The 21,253-nt window shown below is 48.1% G+C and overlaps 1 protein-coding gene and 1 pseudogene across 4 annotated transcripts in view; both read left to right on the top strand.

Annotated features, from left to right (window-relative positions):
* Positions 1–21,253, top strand: part of LOC136651220 (myosin-10-like) — a 68,014-nt gene that overhangs the window by 35,733 nt on the left and 11,028 nt on the right. For all 4 annotated transcript variants that reach the window (XM_066627418.1, XM_066627417.1, XM_066627416.1 and 1 more), the window contains 18 exons: positions 897–1,005; positions 2,042–2,173; positions 3,226–3,432; positions 5,934–6,071; positions 7,001–7,124; positions 7,552–7,723; positions 10,343–10,555; positions 10,713–10,857; positions 11,141–11,347; positions 13,148–13,252; positions 14,124–14,276; positions 14,591–14,839; positions 15,524–15,736; positions 17,238–17,450; positions 18,712–18,873; positions 19,076–19,204; positions 19,925–20,013; positions 21,111–21,234. In XM_066627418.1, coding sequence (XP_066483515.1) covers positions 897–1,005; positions 2,042–2,173; positions 3,226–3,432; positions 5,934–6,071; positions 7,001–7,124; positions 7,552–7,723; positions 10,343–10,555; positions 10,713–10,857; positions 11,141–11,347; positions 13,148–13,252; positions 14,124–14,276; positions 14,591–14,839; positions 15,524–15,736; positions 17,238–17,450; positions 18,712–18,873; positions 19,076–19,204; positions 19,925–20,013; positions 21,111–21,234 — 2,884 coding nt within the window. The remainder of the gene's footprint in view (positions 1–896; positions 1,006–2,041; positions 2,174–3,225; positions 3,433–5,933; positions 6,072–7,000; positions 7,125–7,551; positions 7,724–10,342; positions 10,556–10,712; positions 10,858–11,140; positions 11,348–13,147; positions 13,253–14,123; positions 14,277–14,590; positions 14,840–15,523; positions 15,737–17,237; positions 17,451–18,711; positions 18,874–19,075; positions 19,205–19,924; positions 20,014–21,110; positions 21,235–21,253) is intronic.
* LOC136655036 (5S ribosomal RNA) lies at positions 3,699–3,818 on the top strand (annotated as a pseudogene).

Genomic DNA, 21,253 nt, shown 5'->3' with positions numbered 1-21,253 from the left:
TGAAACCATCAAGAGCACCAGAGGACAGGACAGTGCTAGGTAAGCACACAGGGGGAGAGAGTTCTGCAGTTTGGGAGCCATCACAGAGAAGGCCCTCCCGCTGCTATCTCTCTGCCTCACCTCCAAGGGCCCAACACCAGCTTACTAGATACGCAGAGCTGCTTTCTACTGAGTGAGGAGACTGGTCCTTGAAAAGCAAAATGGCATTTGTTGTTCTTTTAACTTTTACATCATGGAAAACAAAGCACACTAATAGCAGCTAAACACAGGGACAGGACAATATAGTCCACTTTTGCAGGGAAGATGACTGGCATGTCAGACAGTCTACAAAGGACAGGCAGGAGCTCTGTCTTGGGCTCGGGCAAAGTTTTTCTACCTTTTCAATGTGAGATTGAGGCTACAATCCTATGCACATTTACCAGGGAGTAAGTCCCATTGACCTCAACGGCACTTATTTCTGAGTAGACATGCATAGGATTGTGCTTTGCATCCTGTCTATGAATGGTGTGATTTTGAGTGAAGATCTTTGGCCTCCTCCCCTGAATGTCAAGGCTGCAGTTTATCCCTGTTGGTAAGTGGTGGCTTACTGGCCAAATCTGGCAAGCAGATCATTCCCTATCTGGCTTCTTGACCAGTGATGCCGTACCCAGCCACCTTCCCCCGCCCCCCGCTTCTTTAAAGTCTGAAACCTTTTATCAGTTATGCCAATCAAGTACCATTCTGCTGTTGCGTTTCCACGTGGGGAAAGTCAAAGAATTACACAGTTACCAAGCGCTCACACCCACATCCCCAGCTGCGTTCGTTTCTTCTCTCAGAACTGCACATAATGACTGTGTCTATACTAATGGTGCAATGCTCTGTGTGGGGTTCTCTTCTCCCTCCCTCCCTCTCTCCAGGGCTTTCATGAAAAAACAGCAGCAGATGAGCGCCCTCAAGGTCATGCAACGCAACTGCGCAGCCTACCTCAAGCTGCGCCACTGGCAATGGTGGCGTCTCTTCACCAAGGTGAGAGGAACAGTCGGGCCTTAAAGCCTTTAGTTCTAATGAGCGTGGAGCTTACATTTCACCATGGTTAAGTGGACCAGATCAGTCATAATGCTACGTGGCTTAGGAACCCCGTGCAAAGATTTTTACATGAGCAAAGTGTAAGGTTGTGTCGAGTCTTGGCCAGCATGGGTCAGACTTCAGGCAGCTAGGTTTCTGCAACCCAGAAAAGCTGGCCCAGATGGGCATGGCCCCAAAGAAGGATCGAGTTCTGGAGTTGCAAACTAGGACTGGAGAGGCCAGAGACAGGGGCATAGCCAAAGCCTGGCAGGTGCAAGATCCTTGGGAGCAGGAGCTCAGGCAGTGTCCTCTCACCAGAGACAACTTGCTGAAACTGAGGAGCAAGCTGCAACTCAATAGAAACTCAATAGGGGCTGCTGGACAGCCATTGGCTGGATGCTCAAACTAGTACTGCAGCTGCAACCTAGAAGGCTACCTTCAAAGCCCAGAGCTCAATCTACCAGACTTGCAACATACTGCTGGTGTTGGAGCCTGAATCCTGGTAAATCCAGTTCAGGGACACAGACAACACACACTCTGGGCCCTTACAGTTTGTTAAACTTGCAGCTGAACAAGTTTTAATGGTTTGTACAGCCAGAGAATTAGTGGCTTTTTCCACTGTAGCACTGTTGGATTATTCAAAGGAACAGGACCCTGTGCCAGTGCTAAATCGTGTATTACTAAGACTACGGTTTTGCTTTTTTAAATGAAGCAAGTTTCAAGTCCTCATGCTTGTTGGGTAAAGTTTTGAAGCATATGAGGAAAGTCTAGGAAAGGGTCTGGTGTCCAAAGGAACACAGTCGTGTGCTGTTCTCCATCCCTCTCTCAGATCTTGCTTCTTCTTCCTTGGCTTTGCTAGTTTTGAAACAGGATCAAGGTTAAGATGAGATGAGAGACAACATGCTGGGCTGATCTTTTGCACAGAGTGGTGTGTTATTTTTGTATTCCAGTCTTTCCTGGTTTGGATCCCTTAACACCTTCTCCTCTGCTTCTCCAGGTGAAACCCTTATTGCAGGTGACACGCCAGGATGAGGTGATGCAAGCAAAGGCCCTGGAGCTGCAAAAAGTGCAAGAGAAACACACAAAATCCCAGCTAGACCTCAAAGAACTGGAGAACAAATACCAGCAGGTGAATAGGGAGAGACCCAGGAATCCTGGCTAGCCAGCACCAGCTGTTTCTAACCCATTAAGCCAGGCCTATTTCCAAGGGAACCAAGATGCCTTGGCTCCTACCTGCACACTGTTTTTCTCCAGCTACCTCTAAAACCTGTTTTTGTTTACTTGTCACAAGTCACCTAGACCTGTTGCACCATCTACTTTACCGGACTTTCCTTGTGCAGTCCCTCAAGTCAGTTCATAATGGATCTGCTAAAGTCATTTCTCTATTTACTGGGAGCCTGTTCTCTCTGTTCTCCTCAAATCCTCACACTTGCACCTCTGTTGCAATCCACGTCAAGTTCATAGTCCCTACTGTTAAATCTTCTGCCCTTGCTGATGCCTTCATCTTTCTGCCCTTGCCCAAGGTAGCTTGCTGTCGGCCACTTTTGTCTGAATCTTCCACTCCAATTTCTGTGCCTTCTGCCATCCCACTCCTTGTGCCTTGCACAGTCCTTTAAAGGATCTCAAAAAGCAAGATGGGGAAAGACCTCTGCTCCAGATCCTTGCTGTCACTCAGAATAGACAGTGCCAGTGAAAGATCAATCTAGTCCTTTGCCCTGCTTCCCACAGTGACCAACCAGATGCATCCAAGAAACCTGCAGGCAGACCTTGAAGGCAATAGCCTTCTCCCACTGCTTCTCCCGAGCTGCTGATATATTGCTTCTGAACATGGATGTTCAACATAACTATCTATACTTCCTGCATGAATTTGTCTAATCCCCTATTAAAGGCATCTAAGCCCATAGCCATCACCACCTCTTGTGGCAGGTAGTTTATGTGTTGAAGAAGTGCTTTGTTTTGTCTGTCCTAAATATACCACCGGTCAGTTTAATTGGATGACCTAATATTATGGGTAGAGGGCAGGAAAGCTCTCTCTGTCTGCTTTCTCTGCACCATACACCATTTTATAACTCTTCATCAACCTTGGCACAATATAGGACAGCTTCTTATATCCTAACATCCTGAAGTAAGAGACCCCAGGAATCTCATGTCTTTTCCTTTTTTATTCTGGCTGCATGGTAGTTGGCAGAAGAGAAGTCCATCCTGGCTGAGCAGCTGCAGGCCGAGACGGAGCTGTTTGCCGAAGCCGAGGAGATGCGGGCGCGGCTGGCAGCTCGGAAGCAAGAACTGGAAGATATTCTGCATGAGCTGGAGTCGCGGGTGGAAGAGGAGGAGGAGCGATGCCAACAGCTGCAGGGGGACAAGAAGAAGATGCAGCAGCATGTTCAGGTTGGAAGTGATGGGAGGAGATTCTCCCCTCACCTTGGGAAGGTCTGAAGGGGAAGATGCATTTAGGCTACGAATCGCCAGGAAGAGGATCACATTTTGATTAACTTTTATGCTGAAATAAACTGCGGCAAAATTTTGAATGGAGCGTGTGTTAGCACAGAGTATATGCAACCCTGCATATACATTGTAGTTATTTTTCAGTAATTATTTTTATGTCCTGCTTTAAAAAAAAATTCACAAAGCAGGTTACATAGCAAAATAAGTGAAAAAACAGCAACTGTTACCCTGCACATGCCTGATCTCGTCTGATCTCGGAAGCTAAGCAGGGTCAGGCCTGGTTAGTACTTGAATGGGAGACCACCTGGGAATGCCGGGTGCTGTAGGCTTATACCATAGTCTTTCGAGACTGAAGGTTGCCAACCAAAGAAATGAAAAAAAAAAAATGATTCTCTGTCCCGAAGGGCTCACAAACTAAACTGAATAAAATAAAGTGAAAAAGACACCAGCAAACAGCCATTGGAAAGGTGCCATCCTGGGGTGAATAGGAACTGTTGTTTTTGCCTGGCTGAATGTAATTGCCACCTAAAAGGTAGCTCCTTGTATGCTTAGCTGTGATGACATAGATGAGAAGTTTCATGGAGCAGGGCCTTTCCAGTAGTGGCACCACACTTTTTGAAGTCCCTTCCTAGAATTGCCCACCTGACCCGTGCCTCTTTCAATTTTTGAGAAGGTAACTAAGCACGGTTTTCTTTCTTCTAGGATTTTAGTGTGTCTTGATTTGTTTCCTGCAATTCTCTTAGCTGCTGTTTGTTTATGCTTGGAATTTTTTCTTTTTTAACATTTTTTTTATATTGCTAAAATATCAGTTTTGTATGGTATGGTGTGGTGTGAATTGTATCTACATATTTTATCTATTTTAAAACATCTGTATCTTACCTCTCTGTGTAAAACTTTCAAGGGTGACTAAGGGCGTAATCCAAACCTGCGCTGGAGCAGACAAGCCAGGAGGCTTGCGCTGCATCCAATGCAGGTTCATCGACTGCAGCGGCTCAGCCAGGGGCAAGGGGAAGCTCTTCCCCTTACCCCTGGGTAAGAGCTGCTGGCCCCAATGGGTCTCCTCGGACCTGCGCCACCTGTGGAGGCGCAGGTTCGAGGAGAGCGGAGTGGCTTGAAGCCACTCGGTTCTCCCTGGGGACGGGGGTTGGGATCCGGCATAACCGCCCATCGCCCGTCCTCTTCCCACCCAGAAAAGCCTCCCTCCCACCGCCTCCACACACCCCCACACCTACTGTCGCCACTTGTGTCAGCACGGGTGCACTGACACAAGCGGCGGCAAGGAAGCCGCCATGGAGGCGCAAACGTGATTTAAGTGCCGGTTAGGATTGCGCCCTAAGAGCAATAAAGCTGAGAATAAGCAATTTATAAACAGTACATTAAAATAAGTCTGTTATCAAGCACAAGTCTCTAACGAAACCAGAAAGGTATCAAGAAGAAACAGCAGCAGTACAAAAGCAATGATACTGAAAGATAAAATGAGTCCTAAAAAGGAAGCAGTGACTTTACTGGGCATTGAAAGCCTGGGCAAAATAGAGTCTTGTCCAGAAAAATACAGTAAATCTGGACAGGTGCAGGACACACAGCCCCTGGAGAGAGCCTTTCCAGGTGAATGATGGAGGCGGGCCCAAGGCCGCCCAATGAGTGTTGTGTCTGAGTGGGGACTTGAACCTGGGTCTTTTTGGTGTGATCTCAACTGCTACACCATTCTGGCTCCCCAGAGGACTGACGATTAAGCTGAGAATGCTAATTCTGCATCTAGTTGACAGAGCTCTGGGCCTAGATATGGTTGGCAACCTTCAGTCTTGAAAGACTATGGTATAAGCCAGGGGTGTCCAAAGTTTTTGGCAGGAGGGCCACATCAGTTCTCTGACACTGTGTCGGGGGCCGGGGAAAAAAAATTAATTTACATTTAAAATTTGTATAAATTTGCATAAGTTTACATAAATGAATATATTAAAGATGAACTTATATGAATGAATGAATGTCTTACTATTGCTCACGGCCTTGCACAAAGCAAGGCTGGCCTTTCCTTTGCTGTCGCTGCTGCAACACAGATGTGAAAGAGCAAGCAGTGGAGGGAGCTCTCATCCCACAGCTCACACGAGAGGTCAAACAGTCGCCCTCACGCTGAGAGAAGTTGCGTTGGGCCAGTGCGGACTTCAACAAATCTCCGGAGGGCCAGAGGCTCATTGGAGACGGGGGGTTCCCTGAGGGCCGCATTGAGAGGCCTCGAGGGCCGCAAGTGGCCCCCGGGCCAGGGTTTGAGCACCCTGGTATAAGCCTACAGCACCTGATATTCCCATGCGGTCTCCCATCCAAGTACTAACCAGACCTGACCCTGCTTAGCTTCCAAGATCAGCCTAGATATTCCTCCATCATCCTAGTGCAGTCTTGGGCCATTATCTTGACTCTCTCTCTCTTTCTTTTTCTTCTGGTCTTTCTAGGACCTTGAAGAGCAGCTGGAGGAGGAGGAGGCTGCCCGGCAGAAGCTGCAGCTGGAGAAAGTGAGCACAGAAGCCAAGCTGAAAAAAATGGAGGAAGACCTGCTGGTGCTCGAAGACCAAAACTCAAAGCTGCAGAAAGTAAGTGTGGACCTCTCTCCCTCTTCTTGTCTGGCACTACCCATGAAAGGGGTGTGTGTGTGTGTGTGTGTGTGTGTGTGCTTGCACACCTGTGTGTACACACACATCCTGTACTGTGTCTTTAATGGGCCCATTCCAGTTGGTGAGTGCTGGAAGAAGGAGACAAATCATGATAGTGCTTGACAGGAATGGTTTATCTTTGCCAAAATACCCTCAGCTCGAAGCCCTTGCTTTTACAGTAAGGTGAGAAGTAAAGCTAAATGCAGAGCCTTTCTGTGGTGGTGCCTTGTGGTGATGTGGTGGAGCCACTGCAGCTCACCATGCGGTGATGGGGGAGAGATGAGGCACACATGCCCATGCACCTTCGGGTAGCTCACAGATTACTGTGAGCCATTCAAATAAGAGACAGTTGCTGCTGCTAGGAAAGAAAAGATACAAAACAAGGCACCCTGGCTTACCTGCCTGCAGGCGAACCCAATTACTGGAAGTTGTTTGCTACCCCCAAATTATGGAAGTCCTTCTCAGACAGTTTGATCGGCGCCGCTTTTGTACCTTCTAGGTGCCAGCCAAAGTCTCCCCTGTTCTCTTGTGCTTCCAATGGTACTGGAGATACTTTTAAATTGCCTTTTAACTGTGAGCTTTATTTTATCTGTCATGTTTTATCTGACAGAAAAATTGCTCTTTTGTTGCTTCTTGTTTTATCGGAAGCCTTCTTGGGGCTTTATTGTACAAGATGTGATAGAAATACCACAGTTAAATGAAGTTGGGGGATCGAGGAGCAGGCAAATGGCTAATTTGAAAGCTGAATAGTCGGGGGGGGGGGGTGTCTCAGAGCCAGGACTCCTGGGTTTCCTGACAGAATATCTGTTTTTTTTTTTTCCCTCTTCAAATCACCATCTCCCTTGCCCACTCTGCATTCTCCCCACCAGGAGAAAAAGTTGATGGATGAACGGCTTTCAGAGTTCACCTCTCACATGGCAGAGGAGGAGGAGAAGGTGAAGAGCCTGTCTAAGCTGCGCAACAAGTATGAAGCTGTCATGGCCGACATGGAAGGTGAGCTGGGCAACTGGGCAAGGGATGCAGGTAGAAGTTGCCCAGATCTTGCCAGGGCAGGTCTGACCACAGAAATTGCACTTCCTTGGGGTAGAGATTACATGTTGGTTTGGAAAAGACTGGGACGGTGAGGGAGGCCATGAGCCTCCGTCCACTCCCACCCTTTTGCTTCTCAGCCAGAGTCTTTATTTGGGGTGCTGATAAAGAACTGAGAGGGAAGGTGAGCAGGAGCAAAACTCCACGGTTAGTCACATGCTTGACAGGTAGCAGGTCTTGCCAAAAAGGGTCGGGTAGCTGGTCTGGAAAAACCGGGTCTGAATCCTCAGAGAGTTGCTATCAGTGAGAGCAGACAGACTGGGGAGATTGGCCAGGGATTCCTGACAACGCTCTGCTCTCTAACCTCCCATTTCCTCCCCCCCCCCCACAGATCGACTGAAGAAGGAAGAAAAGGGGCGCCAGGAGCTGGAGAAGCTGAAGCGCAAGCTCGACGGGGAGGCCGGTGACCTGCAGGAGCAGGTGGTGGAGCTGCAGCAGCAGCTGGAGGAGCTCCGCCAGGCACTGGCGAGAAAGGAGGCCGAGCTGCAGGCAGCTCTGGCCAGGTGAGCGAGCAGGGCCTGGGTAGCGTGAGGGGGAAATGGTCCTGTCCGTTGATATCTGAAATTTGATCTGGTAATAATGATAAATATTTTCCTTTACATGCATACCTAGATGCTTTATAACAGGGGTGCTCACACTTTTTTGGCTCGAGAGCTACTTTGAAACCCAGCAAGGCCCGGAGATCTACCAGAGTTTTTTTTACAATGTTCGCGCCATCATAACATATAACATTTATGTGTACAATGTATGTTGGTGTACCTTGAGCCCCACTGAGTATAACAGGACTTACTCCTGAGTAGACATGCCTAGGATTAGGCTGTGAGGCTGCAATCCTAGCCACACTTACCTGGGAGTAAGCCCCATTGAGTACAATGGGCCTTACTCCTGGTGTTTCCTCCCAGAGGCACCTGAAAGGGGGGGGATCAGCACTCTGCAATCTACTCATTTTGCCTCGCGATCTACCGGTAGATCGCGATCCACCTATTGAGCACCCCTGCTTTATAAAGACAGTCCCCGTATCTGTGGGGGGTCAGTTCTGCTCTCTCCCATGAATATGGAAACTGCAGATATCGGGGAATGCCATGAAAATAACAGCCCCCCCCCCCGCCCCCAGAACCCATTACATTACCTTAGTTTTTGTGTAGCTGTGCTGGAAGAGTGGGTGTTTCTTGCTTCAACATTCTTGCTAAACTGAAGAACTGAATGTGCAGGCAAGTAGCCTACATGCTACAGAGAGACTAATAGGAAACAGGAACTGTCCTGCTTCCTGTTGGTCACCCTCTGGTGTGCAGGCTGGTTGCCGGTATATTTGGTTATTCAGTTAAGCAATAGTGTTTAATCAAGAAACACCCACACTTCCAGCATAGCTACACAAAAAATAAGGCATTATAATGGGTGGGGTGGCTGAATCCACTGAAAACTGAATCTGCGAACACCAGATCCATGGATATGAGGGCCTGTCTATACAGAAATCAGATTAATATAACCGCATAACCTGTAGTCTAAATATAAAGAATACAGATTCCTATGCTAAGAACTTTCATGAGGTAGTCACCTTACTGATAGCTAACCAGGTCTGAGCCTGGTCAGTACCTATTGATAATTCCAAACTGAATCTTGGCTCCTATTTCAGCCTGGGTCCAGTTCTTCTTTGAACAAGGGGCCTTTTCTCTCCCCACCCATTGTTCTAAATATCCCTGTCCGTGTCCTGCAGAAAGCCCATAGTAGCTCTTGAATAGGGTCCCAGTTTTTAATAGGCTTTCATGCTGCATTGATGGTTCTGATTGGGGAACTCTCAGGTGAAGAAATGAGGTTTCTGTAGTTGTGTTTGAAATACTAGGGATATATATTAATTGAGTGACTTGCCCTCAGGATAATTAAGTGTTGGGAGAGTTAGAACAGACAAGAGAAAATATTTCTTTACTCAGCGTGTGGTTGGTCTGTGGAACTCCTTGCCACAGGATGTGGTGACGGCATCTGGCCTGGACGCCTTTAAAAGGGGATTGGACAAGTTTCTGGAGGAAAAATCCATTACGGGTTACAAGCCATGATGTGTATGCGCAACCTCCTGATTTTAGAAATGGGCTATATCAGAAGGCCAGATGCAAGGGAGGGCACCAGGATGAGGTCTCTTGTTGTCTGGGGTGCTCCCTGGGGCATTTGGTGGGCCGCTGTGAGATACAGGAAGCTGGACTAGATGGGCCTATGGCCTGATCCAGTGGGGCTGTTCTTATGTTCTTAACTACAATTCCCAGGAGGCCTTGCAGGTCTTCTTGTTGTCTGGTGTGCTCCCTGGGGCATTTGGTGGGCCGCTGTGAGATACAGGAAGCAGGACTAGATGGGCCTATGGCCTGATCCAGTGGGGCTGTTCTTATGTTCTTAACTACAATTCCCAGGAGGCCTTGCAGGTCTTCTTGTTGTCTGGTGTGCTCCCTGGGGCATTTGATGGGCCACTGTGAGATACAGGAAGCAGGACTAGATGGGCCTATGGCCTGATCCAGTGGGGCTGTTCTTATGTTCTTAACTACAATTCCCAGGAGGCCTTGCAGGTCTTCTTGTTGTCTGGTGTGCTCCCTGGGGCATTTGATGGGCCACTGTGAGATACAGGAAGCAGGACTAGATGGGCCTATGGCCTGATCCAGTGGGGCTGTTCTTATGTTCTTAACTACAATTCCCAGGAGGCCTTGCAGGTCTTCTTGTTGTCTGGTGTGCTCCCTGGGGCATTTGGTGGGCCGCTGTGAGATACAGGAAGCAGGACTAGATGGGCCTATGGCCTGATCCAGTGGGGCTGTTCTTATGTTCTTAACTACAATTCCCAGGAGGCCTTGCAGGTCTTCTTGTTGTCTGGTGTGCTCCCTGGGGCATTTGGTGGGCCACTGTGAGATACAGGAAGCAGGACTAGATGGGCCTATGTCCTGATCCAGTGGGGCTGTTCTTATGTTCTTATGTTGTTATGATAAACCTTTAAAAGTGTCACGGCGGTTGCTAGAGGGACAACTGCCTCCTTTGGCTCCCATCACGGTTTTGAGCTGTCTTCTTAATGGATCCTGTGTGCCACTCGCTCCTCCTCTTTTCCCTTGGCCCACTCTTGACCTGGCTCCCTTGTTCCCATTTACCTGCAGAGTGGAGGAAGAATCGGCGCAGAAGAACGCAGTGTTGAAGTCCCTGCGTGAGCTGCAGGCACAGCTGGCGGAAGTGCAGGAGGACTTAGAGTCTGAGAAGGCAGCTAGAGCCAAGGCCGAGAAACAGCGGCGTGACCTTGGTGAGGAGCTGGAAGCGCTGAAGACGGAGCTTGAGGATACCCTGGACTCAACAGCCGCACAGCAGGAACTACGGTAAAGACTCGGATAGGCTCAGCTCCTGCCTTGTCCCAGAGGCTGCCACATCTCGGGCAGAGCATCTTGGTATATTAACTGCTTCCATCCCCTACCCCAGAGGTGACTGCACCAGAACTGCCTGTCTCCCTGCTAGTCACCTCCATTCTCTTCACAGGTCAAAACGAGAGCAGGAAGTGACCGAGTTAAAGAGAACCATTGAGGAGGAGGTCAAGCTGCACGAAGCCCAAGTGCTGGAAATGCGCCAGCGTCACACCAGCACACTGGAGGAGCTTTCAGAGCAGTTGGAGCAGTCGCGCCGGGTATGCTGCTGAGAGACAAGGACTCCAGAATTTGCTGGAGTGCAGGGAAGGGGCTCTCATGACCTGGATGGGAGGAAGGGTCTGGGAGCCCTGGAGCCTACTGGATTAGAGTTGGGGAAGGGCTGAGAGTTCGGACTCCTGGGTCTTCAGAGTGAGCTGGAGAGTTAAGAAGAATTAATGGTTCAAGCAGAGGGACTTTTTTTAAAGACTCCTGAGTTGGGAAGTGCGCAGGAGGGGGAGGACGACGTGGAGGTTTACCTATCTGTCTTCTTGCCACCTGCAGTTCAAAGCTAACCTTGAGAAGACCAAGCAAGCCCTGGAAGGGGAGAATATCGAGATGCAGAAGGAGCTGAAGCTCCTGCAAGGGGCCAAGCTGGACTCGGAGCAACGGCGCAAGAAGCTGGAGGGGCAAGTCCAGGAGCTGCAGCTCCGGGCAGCTGAGAGCGAAAGAGCCAAGGCTGAGCTCACTGAAAGGCTGGTGAAGCTGCAGGTGAACATCTCTAGGTGCTTTCTCCTGAGTCAGACCCTTGAGTGCTGTTTGTAGGTGATTTCATTACACATGTATATCCGTATTGTAAAGCACATTTTGGTTTTGTTACCTGGGGAAAGGCATTATGTAAACTTGCAAATACAAAAATAAATACATTTATTCATCACTAGGGTTTCAGGCAGGAAGGTTTTTCTATCACCTGATCCTTTCCCAGCCCTTCCTGGAGATGCCAGGGATTGAACCTGGGATCTTCTGCATGGAAAGTAAAAGCTCTACTATTGAGCTCCATGGCTTCTCCCCAAGGAAAGGTTCCTCTGTTAAATTTTCAGGTGTCAGGGTAGACATCTGAAGCTGCCTTCTGTTGAAAGAGAGAGTGAGATATATATATCTTCAGTTGAGTTATGCAAGTTGATGCATTATGTAGACTGCCTTCATAGCGTCTGCATTAAGCAGCTGCAAAGATCAAGGGTTTCAGAAGCCTGAACATAAGAACAGCCCCAATGGATCAGGCCATAGGCCCATCTAGTCCAGCTTCCTGTATCTCACAGCGGCCCACCAAATGCCCCAGGGAGCACACCAGATAACAAGAGACCTTATCCTGGTGCCCTCCCTTGCATCTGGCATTCTGACATAACCCATTTCTAAAATCAGGAGGTTGCGCATACACATCATGGCTTGTACCCCATAATGGATTTTTCCTCCAGAAACTTGTCCAATCCCCTTTTAAAGGCGTCCAGGCTAGACGCCAGCACCACATCCTGTGGCAAGGAGTTCCACAGGCCAACCACACGCTGAATAAAGAAATATTTTCTTTTGTCTGTCCTAACCCGCCCAACACTCAATTTTAGTGGATGTCCCCTGGTTCTGGTATTATGTGAGAGTGTAAAGAGCATCTCCCTATCCACTCTGTCCATCCCCTGCATAATTTTGTATGTCTCAATCATGTCCGTCCCCCCCCCCGGCGTCTCTTTTTTAGGCTGAAGAGGCCCAAACGCCGTAGCCTTTCCTCATAAGGAAGGTGCCCCAGCCCCGTAATCATCTTAGTCGCTCTCTTTTGCACCTTTTCCATGCAAAGAAAAGGTTTGAGACTCAACACTGAGAAAGTGTTGAGTGGCTGCTGGGATGGCAGATGGCTCAGATAGAGCAGGTCAGGCACCAAAATGGGGGATTGTTGGCGAGGATGCAGGTGAGCAGGCCCTGAAGCTTATGGGTCACTGCAACTACAACACTGTCAGAAAACCTGAACTATTAGTAGCCATTCCCAATTGCCTTTCTGATTCATGAGCCATGGTCCCAGTGGCATAGCTAGAGGGGGGTGCAAAGCACTAAGATTTTCAGGGAACCTCACTGCAGCGTGCAAATGGCCCCTCTCCTTTGGAGCCATTCTGGGCAGTGGGAGCAAGATGGAGACGAATGCCTCTGTTTTGCTCCCACTGCTCGGAATGGCTTGGAAGGGGAGGGGGAGGGTCCAACTTGCATGGTGCGTTCAGGCGCCTGTGAAACGTAGTTCTTTGCACCTCCTCTAGCTACACCACTGCGTGGCTCACTTGGTTTCAAGCTGTTGTGTGCATTCCTAAAACTAGAAATGTGCTTGTTTTTAAATAGAAAACTGAGCTTTGCAGCATGTCACATTCCGCATCAATTAACTATCTTTGCTTGTATGGTGGATGTATGGAATACGCAGTCATGATCTTATCACTTGCTTTCAGCTTGTGAGAGGTTGTTATTTTGATTTCCCATAATACACTTGGGACCTATCTTCATAATATCTACTTTATTGTCTTCCTTTTCTGGAAACAGAATGAACTTGACGGAGTCTCTGGTACCCTGGGAACTGCAGAGTCCAAGACAATAAAGCTTGCCAAAGACCTGGCCAGTATAGAATCTCACCTGCAAGATACTCAGGTACCTGGCAAACCTAGGGCTGTGGGACATGGAAGACTGGTTAGGTAGCTGTGTTTAAATAGAACAGGATGCCATATTTATTCCTATCTCTCAGAGGGTCACAATAGTGGATTCCCTGGAAGGTTTGGGGAAGAGAAGCCAGAAGAAAGCTGAAGGATAAAGCATGAAGAACAGTTCAGTGCATGACTTGGGCCTGTGAAACTTTGGTTTATCCAAGTTTAGCCATCAGTTCACTGAGTCACTCTAAACAAATCAAGATGTTTGATGATCTTGATTTCTGTATGTGATTTACTTTGCAAGGTTTCTTAAGAAGGAACAAGATAAAAAACTGCAAAGCATTTTGTACATTGAATGTACTATTAATCCATTTCTGCCCAGCCCACAGGTGTCCACATTTGATCCCTGTTGCATTTTATGCCTTGGGCAGAAATGGCTTAAAAATGTTCCCTGAATGTATTCAGCTGCTTACAAAATAAGCATGTATCACATAATGAACGTAAAAGGGCTTTGACTGACAAATACCTGTTTTTGTTGAATGATTTAAAATGTTTTAAAAGCATCTAGTATGTATGAATACTGACAGACCTCTCTGAGGAGCATAGCATGTAATTTCAGGGCCACTACCAAGAAAGCCCTGCTTTCTGTCTTGTGACAGTTTCTCTTTCTGCCTTGGAGGGAACTCTAAACCTGGCTGGACTACATGGGTGGTTTTAGGGGGGTTAAGTGTGAATGGAAGTGTGAGTCAGGATCCTGATTTCTTTGGAGTGGAGTTGCAGGAGGGAAGATGAGGTGGGCCTGGGGATCTTGTGCCTGGGCTGAGAAAGGTGAGTTTTGGCTTTCCAATGCATGTGCTTTTCCTCCCTTATGTCAGGAGCTTCTCCAAGAAGAGACACGGCAGAAGCTGAACCTGAGCTCACGGGTCCGGCAGCTGGAGGAGGAAAAGGGGGCAATGCTGGAGCAGCTGGAGGAAGAAGAGGCTGCCAAGGCTAACTTCACCCGTCAGATCCAGGCCTTGCAGCAACAGGTGGGAACAAAGTGCCGATGAGAGAGTGGGGCAAGTTAGGAGAAGCGATAGAAGTAAAAGGCTGGACAGTTTTGGAGTCCCTGAGCAAGGAAGGTTTGCGAACACAAACATAAGGAGGGACAGCAGAGGGTAACATACACCCGCATGCATCCAGGAAAATGGGTTTCTTTGGGCAAAATTCTGAGACATAGAATACAATCAGTTGCCATGCAGGCAAGAAAGGATAAAGTCTATGGCAAGTTTCCCAACATCTTTAGTCTCTGTGTGTGTTGTGTGAGGAGGAAAAGAGGGCTATGCTGTGGCACTTTCACCAGGTGACGGAGACCAAGAAGAAACTGGAGGAAGATGCCGGCGTAGCGGAGGCCATAGAGGATGCTCGACGCCGGGCAGCCAAAGACCTGGAGGCACTCTCCCTGCGGTACGAAGAGCGGGTCCAGGCTTGCGACAAACTGGAGAAGGGGAGGACTCGACTGCAGCAAGAGCTGGACGACGTCACTGTTGCCCTTGACCAGCAACGCCAGGTGGTCTCTGCACTTGAGAAGAAGCAGAAGAAATTTGACCAGGTAAGACCTCCGTTTTCCCACAATGTCTCTTTGCCAAGCTGTGGCCTTTCTCTTTCAAACTGCCTTTCTCTTGATAGTCTACTCAGACATGCCCCTAAATTGCTTCCCCTTCACAGTTTTATGTCCCCTTCTCTGCCCCCCCATTACAGTTTGCCTATAATTTTGAGAGAGCCATTCCCTCAGAACTGGCTTCTGTTCCCTCCTTGAGTCGGGAAAGCCATTGAGAGCGCAATCCTAACCCACTTTCCAGCATTGGCATAGCTGTGCCAGTGGGGCATGTGCTGCTTCCTGCAACTGGGGGGCAGTCATGGAGGTCTCCTCAAGATAAGGCAATGTTTGTACCTCAGAGTTGCATTGCCCTTATGTTGGTACTGGAAAGTGGGTTAGGGTTGCGTCCTATGTTGCTTTCCCCTTCAGCTGCCTCTTCTACCACAGACCATCTTCTCCCTGTCATCTCAGGTACCACTTCCACCAAGTTGTGTCCTCACCCTAGGAAAGACAGTGACACTGCCAACATACTTTCCTAGTTATCCCTTTACTAGGTCTAACATGCCAGACATTTGAAAATAGGAGTCAGTATTAACGAAGGAACTAAATCTGAAATCTCCTGGTTCAAACCCCACCGCTATCCAGGATGGGCTGGTCACATTTTGCATGACTAGAGCCTGTTTGGATTTCTGACAGATGTTAGCTGAGGAAAAACTCATATCAGCCCGGTATGCCGAGGAGAGGGACCGTGCGGAAGCCGATGCCCGTGAAAAGGAGACCAAGGTCCTGTCGCTGAGTCGTGCTCTGGAGGAGGCACTAGAAATGCGGGAGGAGCTGGAGAGGCAGAACAAGCAGCTGCGAGCTGAGATGGATGACCTGGTCAGCTCCAAGGATGATGTTGGCAAAAATGTAAGGAAGCCTGATCACCTGCATTTGCTGGAAATTGAATGGGGGGGGGGGGAAGGGAAAAAAGTTTGAATTGGGAGATTGGTAAAGGTGCAGAGGAGAGCAACCAATAAGATTCGAGGGCTGGGGCATGGTCCTTATGAGGAAAGGGCCTCTTCAGCTTAGAAAGAAGGTGCCTGAGAGAGGATATAACTGAGACATATAAATAATAATAATAATACAGGTATTTATATACCACCATTCTTGGTCTTTATTCAAGGCGGTTTACATAGGCAGGCTAATTTAAATCCCCATAGGGATTTTTACAATTGAAAGAAGGCTCCATCTTTCAAGAGCCACAACAATTCAGATGTTTCATTCTGATCTGGCCTCCATCCTCCCACGCTCAGAGCAGATGGAAATAGCTCGGCTCAGCTTGTCAGCTGCTTCAAGCTGCCGGTGGCCTCGAACCGGCGACCTTGTGGATGTTATCTTCAGGCAAATGGAGGCTCTGCCCTCTAGACCAGACCTCCTGCCCAGTCATCTTCACCCTAGTCATCTTCACCCGCTTCTGTTCTTGCAACGCAGGCCTTGTTCTTGCAGAGGTGGGAATCCTATGTCTAAAGCCTACTACTTTAGACTGCAAGTGGGGGCTCAAGCAAGTTCGCACCATTCTTTTAAAAATCCCTGCACAAAGAAAACTAGGATGTTTGGGAGAAGGCTAGCCTGGAACTCTTTCCCTGACATGCCAACATGCATGGGATGGATAGAGGGAAGATTTTTTTCCCCATTTGCACAATACCAGAGCGGGGGGACATCCACTAAAATTGAGTGGTGGGAGAGTTAGGAATATTTCTTTACCAGTGCACAATTGCTCTGTGGAACTCCTTGCCACAGGATATTGTGATGGTACATGGCCTAGATGCCTTTTAAAAGGGGCTTGGACAGATTTATAGAGGAAAAGTCCATCACAGGTTATAAGCCATGATGACTATGAGCAACCTCTGGGTTTTGGAGGTAGTCTGTCGCTGAATGCCATATGCAAGGGAATGGCAACGGGACACAGGTATCTTGTTGTCTTGAATGTTCCCAGAGGCTTCTGGTGGGCTACTGTGAGATACAGGAAGCTGGACTAAATGGGCCTTTGGTCTGATCCTGAAGAGCTCTTCTTTTGTTCTTAATGGGGGGTGGAGAGTGAGATAGCACAAAAACATGCAAAGAGGTCAGACCCCTGTGCCTTGGGAGAGGGGTTTGAAGGGACAGGAGGTAAAGATTATAGGGTCTATAACCCCCAAAGTCTCCAGGCAAAACTCTAAAATGCTGACATTGCAATAAAATTACAGAACTTTGCATTTTTTTAAAAAAGTTTCCTTAGTTGTAACCTGTGCTTCCTTGATGGCATATTGTAAGTCATACAGTTTTCTGGACAACTTGGCAGGAAGATAGTCTTCCAGGGTCCCTGAAGGGTATCATCTTCCTGCTCGAACCATATTATGTTGCTGATTCTCTTTCTCTTTTGAACCAGGTACATGAGCTAGAGCGTTCCAAGCGGGCCCTGGAACAGCAAGTGCAGGAAATGCGGGCCCAGCTGGAGGAGCTGGAGGATGAGCTGCAGGCCACAGAGGATGGGAAGCTGCGCTTGGAGGTTAACATGCAAGCCCTGAAGGCCCAGCATGAGAGGGAGCTACAGAGCCGTGATGATGCCAACGATGACAAGAAGAAGCTGCTTGGCAAGCAGGTGAGAGCCTGCTGGGAGAGAAGGAAGCCAGGAAGGCCACAGGTGCTGGCCAAACCCCAGGCAGTCGTGTACCCAGAGCAAAAGGGCAGCATGAATGTTGGCGATTGAACGCAGAATTGTATATGCCAGTCAGAATAGTGTAGTGGTTTGTGTGTTGGACTTAGATGAACAAGACCCGGATTCAAATCCCCACATGAAAACAGAGCTTGAACCAACCTCACAGAGTTGTTGTGAGGCAAAGGGGAAGAGAACCACATACATTGCTCAGAACTCTATGGAAGAAGGATGGGGTAGAAATGTAATGATTTATGAACGTCGTACACCTGAGAGTATCTGAAATTTCTGGTGGCAAGAGATAATGGTGAAACCACAGATAACCAGAGATTGGATGTACATACTAAGGGAGCACCAAGATAAGCAGGAACATACGAATGAAGAAGTGGGGCAAATAAAACCAGAAAATACCAGCACTGCAAGGAAAATGAGCCTTAAGTATGGCTGGGTTGCTATTTGGAATCCACACGGTGTTCTGAAGTACTAGATGCCTCTGCGTGGATCCTCTGAGAGTGCCATGTTATCAATATCATGTAGCACTTTTTGAGTGTGCATAATCCTTCATATATCTTAGCTTGGTGTTGTCCTTACAACAATGCTGTACAGTAAGCGGCGGGGTTTTCCCCATATTGCAGCTGAGGCTATCGGGTGAATTTGGGGCAGAAGTGAAGATTCAAACAGGGCAAAACCTAATTCACAGCTCAGCTCTTTGCTACCATTGTAGGCTTCAAGTCTCCTATTTTGGATCTCTTGATTCTTTTATGTTGCCACATAAGGGACAGTGCTTGTGTGGGCATGTAGATGATCTGGTTCAGGATCCCCATTACAGACGACTTTGAGACATGTGATCCTAGGAGGCTTTCCAGAAGCCCAGAGTTGGAGAGTGGGGTGAGGGGAGGCATGTGCCAGTCCTTCTAGTGGATGTGCTAAGTGGTTGGGGCCAGGTGCCTACACCATCCTTCTGTCACTCCCAAGATAGTATCTCTGTTCATTATATCTCTTTTGTATCCATTCTCTCCCACACTAACCTTTGTGCTCTAGATGAGTTTCTCTCTCTGCCTTCCTCCTAACATCCTGGATCCCAGGCTACAAAATAGTGTAGGGAAGGCAGTGATTTAGAGCAGTTCTGATGGTGATATGTATTGGAATACAATGCTCAGTCATTTTGTCTTCTGGTAATGGTCTCCCCCTGCTGCCTTGTCCCAAGGTGCGGGAACTGGAGGCTGAGCTGGATGCTGAAAGGAAACAACGTGCCCAAGCTCTGGCAGCCCGAAAGAAACTGGAGCTTGACCTGCAGGAGGCCCTGGCCCAACTGGATGCTGCCAATAAGGGGCGGGATGAGGCAGGGAAACAGCTGCGAAAGTTGCAGGTATGTGTTGGGAACACAGAGCATGCTCAGGGTATAGGGGAATGCATATCTTGATCATACAGTACTGGGATAGGGCGGGAAGATATGTCTATTAACCTCTCCATAGGTTCTTGCTAAGATAATGCCCTCAAATATTTACCCTGAGGGGAAATGGCATGGGTTTGTGCTGCTTTTGGCACAACTTTCTCTCTCCTGATTCCAGGCCCAGATGAAGGAGCTCTGGCGGGAAGTGGAGGAGGCTCGGGCGGCCCGGGAGGAGATCTTCATCCAATCCCGGGAGAGCGAGAAGAAGTTGAAGAATCTGGAGGCAGAGTTGCTGCAGCTGCAGGAGGTGAGGGGATGTTCTGTGAAACTGAGGAGGGGTGAACACTCTGATGGAACTGGCATTTGAGGCTGAAGAGAGCTTGTATGTTGGGGAGGTTAGAGAAACCTCATCCTGATCCCATCTGCCCATTGAGATATTGGAGGGAGGCTCTGTTCTGTGTCCCTTCAGCACCTAAAGTGCATCTGATGGGTATGCTATCAACACAAAGCCTTCACTGGTGTCGTGCATAGACCCTGGGATTCCCTCTCTCAAGAAATTTAACTAGCTCTTCCTTGTTAACTTTCCAGAAACCATCGGTCTTCTTCTGACAGGCCTTCAGTGTTGACTAATTTGTTCCTTCTAACCTGAAGGTTTTCATTTGACTTTACATCCTTTTTTAATTTTGGGGTGGTTTTTGTGCTGCTTCATTGTACATTATGTTTTCTTGTTGTTTGAGCTGTGTTTTAAGGATGGTTTTATGCTGCTTCAGAGATCCATCAGGTTGAGATTGCATATGCATTTTAATACTAATAAAAAGATCCCAGCCCCTCCTACTTTGCTGCTGTGCTTAGTCCATCAACAGGGAACAGGGCAGGTTTCTTGTCCTCTGATGGGGCTGGGGGGCTGGGAAATGCATCCATCCATTCCCTGAGACAGTGGATAATAGACCCTGACTGAGTGAATCCTGCAACAAAAATCTGACCATTCTCCCCCATGTTCAACCCCCTCTGCTTTCCATTTTTGCAGGACCTGGCAGCTTCAGAACGAGCCAAGAGGCAGGCACAACAAGAGCGAGACGACCTAGCAGATGAGTTGGCCAATGGGAACAGTGGCAAGTGAGTGACTGTGGATACAAAGTGATGTATGAAACTGTCTTGTACTGAATCAGACCGTTGGCCATCAAGATTGGTCAGGCTGACCAGATACAATGGAGGACAGAGGGCCTATACCTTTAACCACTGTATAGAAGAGGGAACTTTAGGTGCAACTCAGCATGGAAGGGTTTAAAAAGCCGCACCTGCCAAGATTCCCTCTTCTATGCAATTGTTAAAGGTATAGCCACTCTATCCTCCATTGTATTCTGGTCACCCTGAGACTGGTGCACTCTCCAAAGTTTCAAATGGGATCAGGGATTGAGCACACTACCTTCTGCTTGCAAAGTAGGTGCTCCATTACTGAGCTACAGCCTCTGCCTTAACTGAAATGTAGTTAAAAGCATGTTTTGGGATAAAATGAATCTGGATTAAGGTTGCTTCCACACAAGCTGTTTAGTCGGGAATTGCCATCTTTCATTCACACACACACGTTACAGAGAGTTTAGGTAACACTGTTATCTACAGGTCTGTAGTCAACAGTTGACAACAGCTGACAATATTTAAAGTGCAATTAAGACACTATTCAGCAGCAGTGAAGCTGCATCATTCAAAAGGAAGCAACAGAAGGGACAGAAGCTATAGGGACAAAGCTACTAATTAAAGGCACCGCAGCCCTGACAGGTTGCATTCCAGTGTTGTCTTGTGCTGTCCCCCACCTTTTTTGTGTGTCAGATGTGATTTGTGGCAATTCCTCCCCCCCCCCAACAGAATTTCAATAGCAGCCTGCCCAGTGTGGACTGGTGAAGTACTATGGAAGCCTGTCAGGGCTGCTGTGCCATTAATTAGTAGCTCTGTCCATATAGCTTCTGTCCCTTCTATTGCTTCCTTTTGAATGATGCAGCATCACTGCTGCTGAATATGTCTTAATTGCACTTTAAATACGTAGCTTTTCTTCCGGGGTGGGATGAAGATCTATTTCCTTTCACTATTAAAAAAAAGAAGAAAGAAATAGGGGGTAAAAAAGAAAATAAATTAAAGACACCCCCTCCAAGAGATTAGGGACTATGTAATTGAAATGCAATTGCCATCCCTCTTCCCTCCCCCCATTTGCCCTTCAGGTCAGCACTGATGGATGAAAAACGCCACCTGGAGGGGAGAATTGCACAACTAGAGGAGGAGCTGGATGAGGAGCAGAGCAACATGGAGCTCCTGAATGACCGGTACCGCAAGCTCAGCATGCAAGTGAGTTGTAGTGTTCAGA

The sequence above is a fragment of the Tiliqua scincoides genome, chromosome 5 (assembly GCF_035046505.1).
Source record: "Tiliqua scincoides isolate rTilSci1 chromosome 5, rTilSci1.hap2, whole genome shotgun sequence".
NCBI lineage: Eukaryota > Metazoa > Chordata > Lepidosauria > Squamata > Scincidae > Tiliqua > Tiliqua scincoides.
Note: the sequence above shows the minus strand (reverse complement) of the source record. Positions and strands in the feature narration are given on the sequence as shown.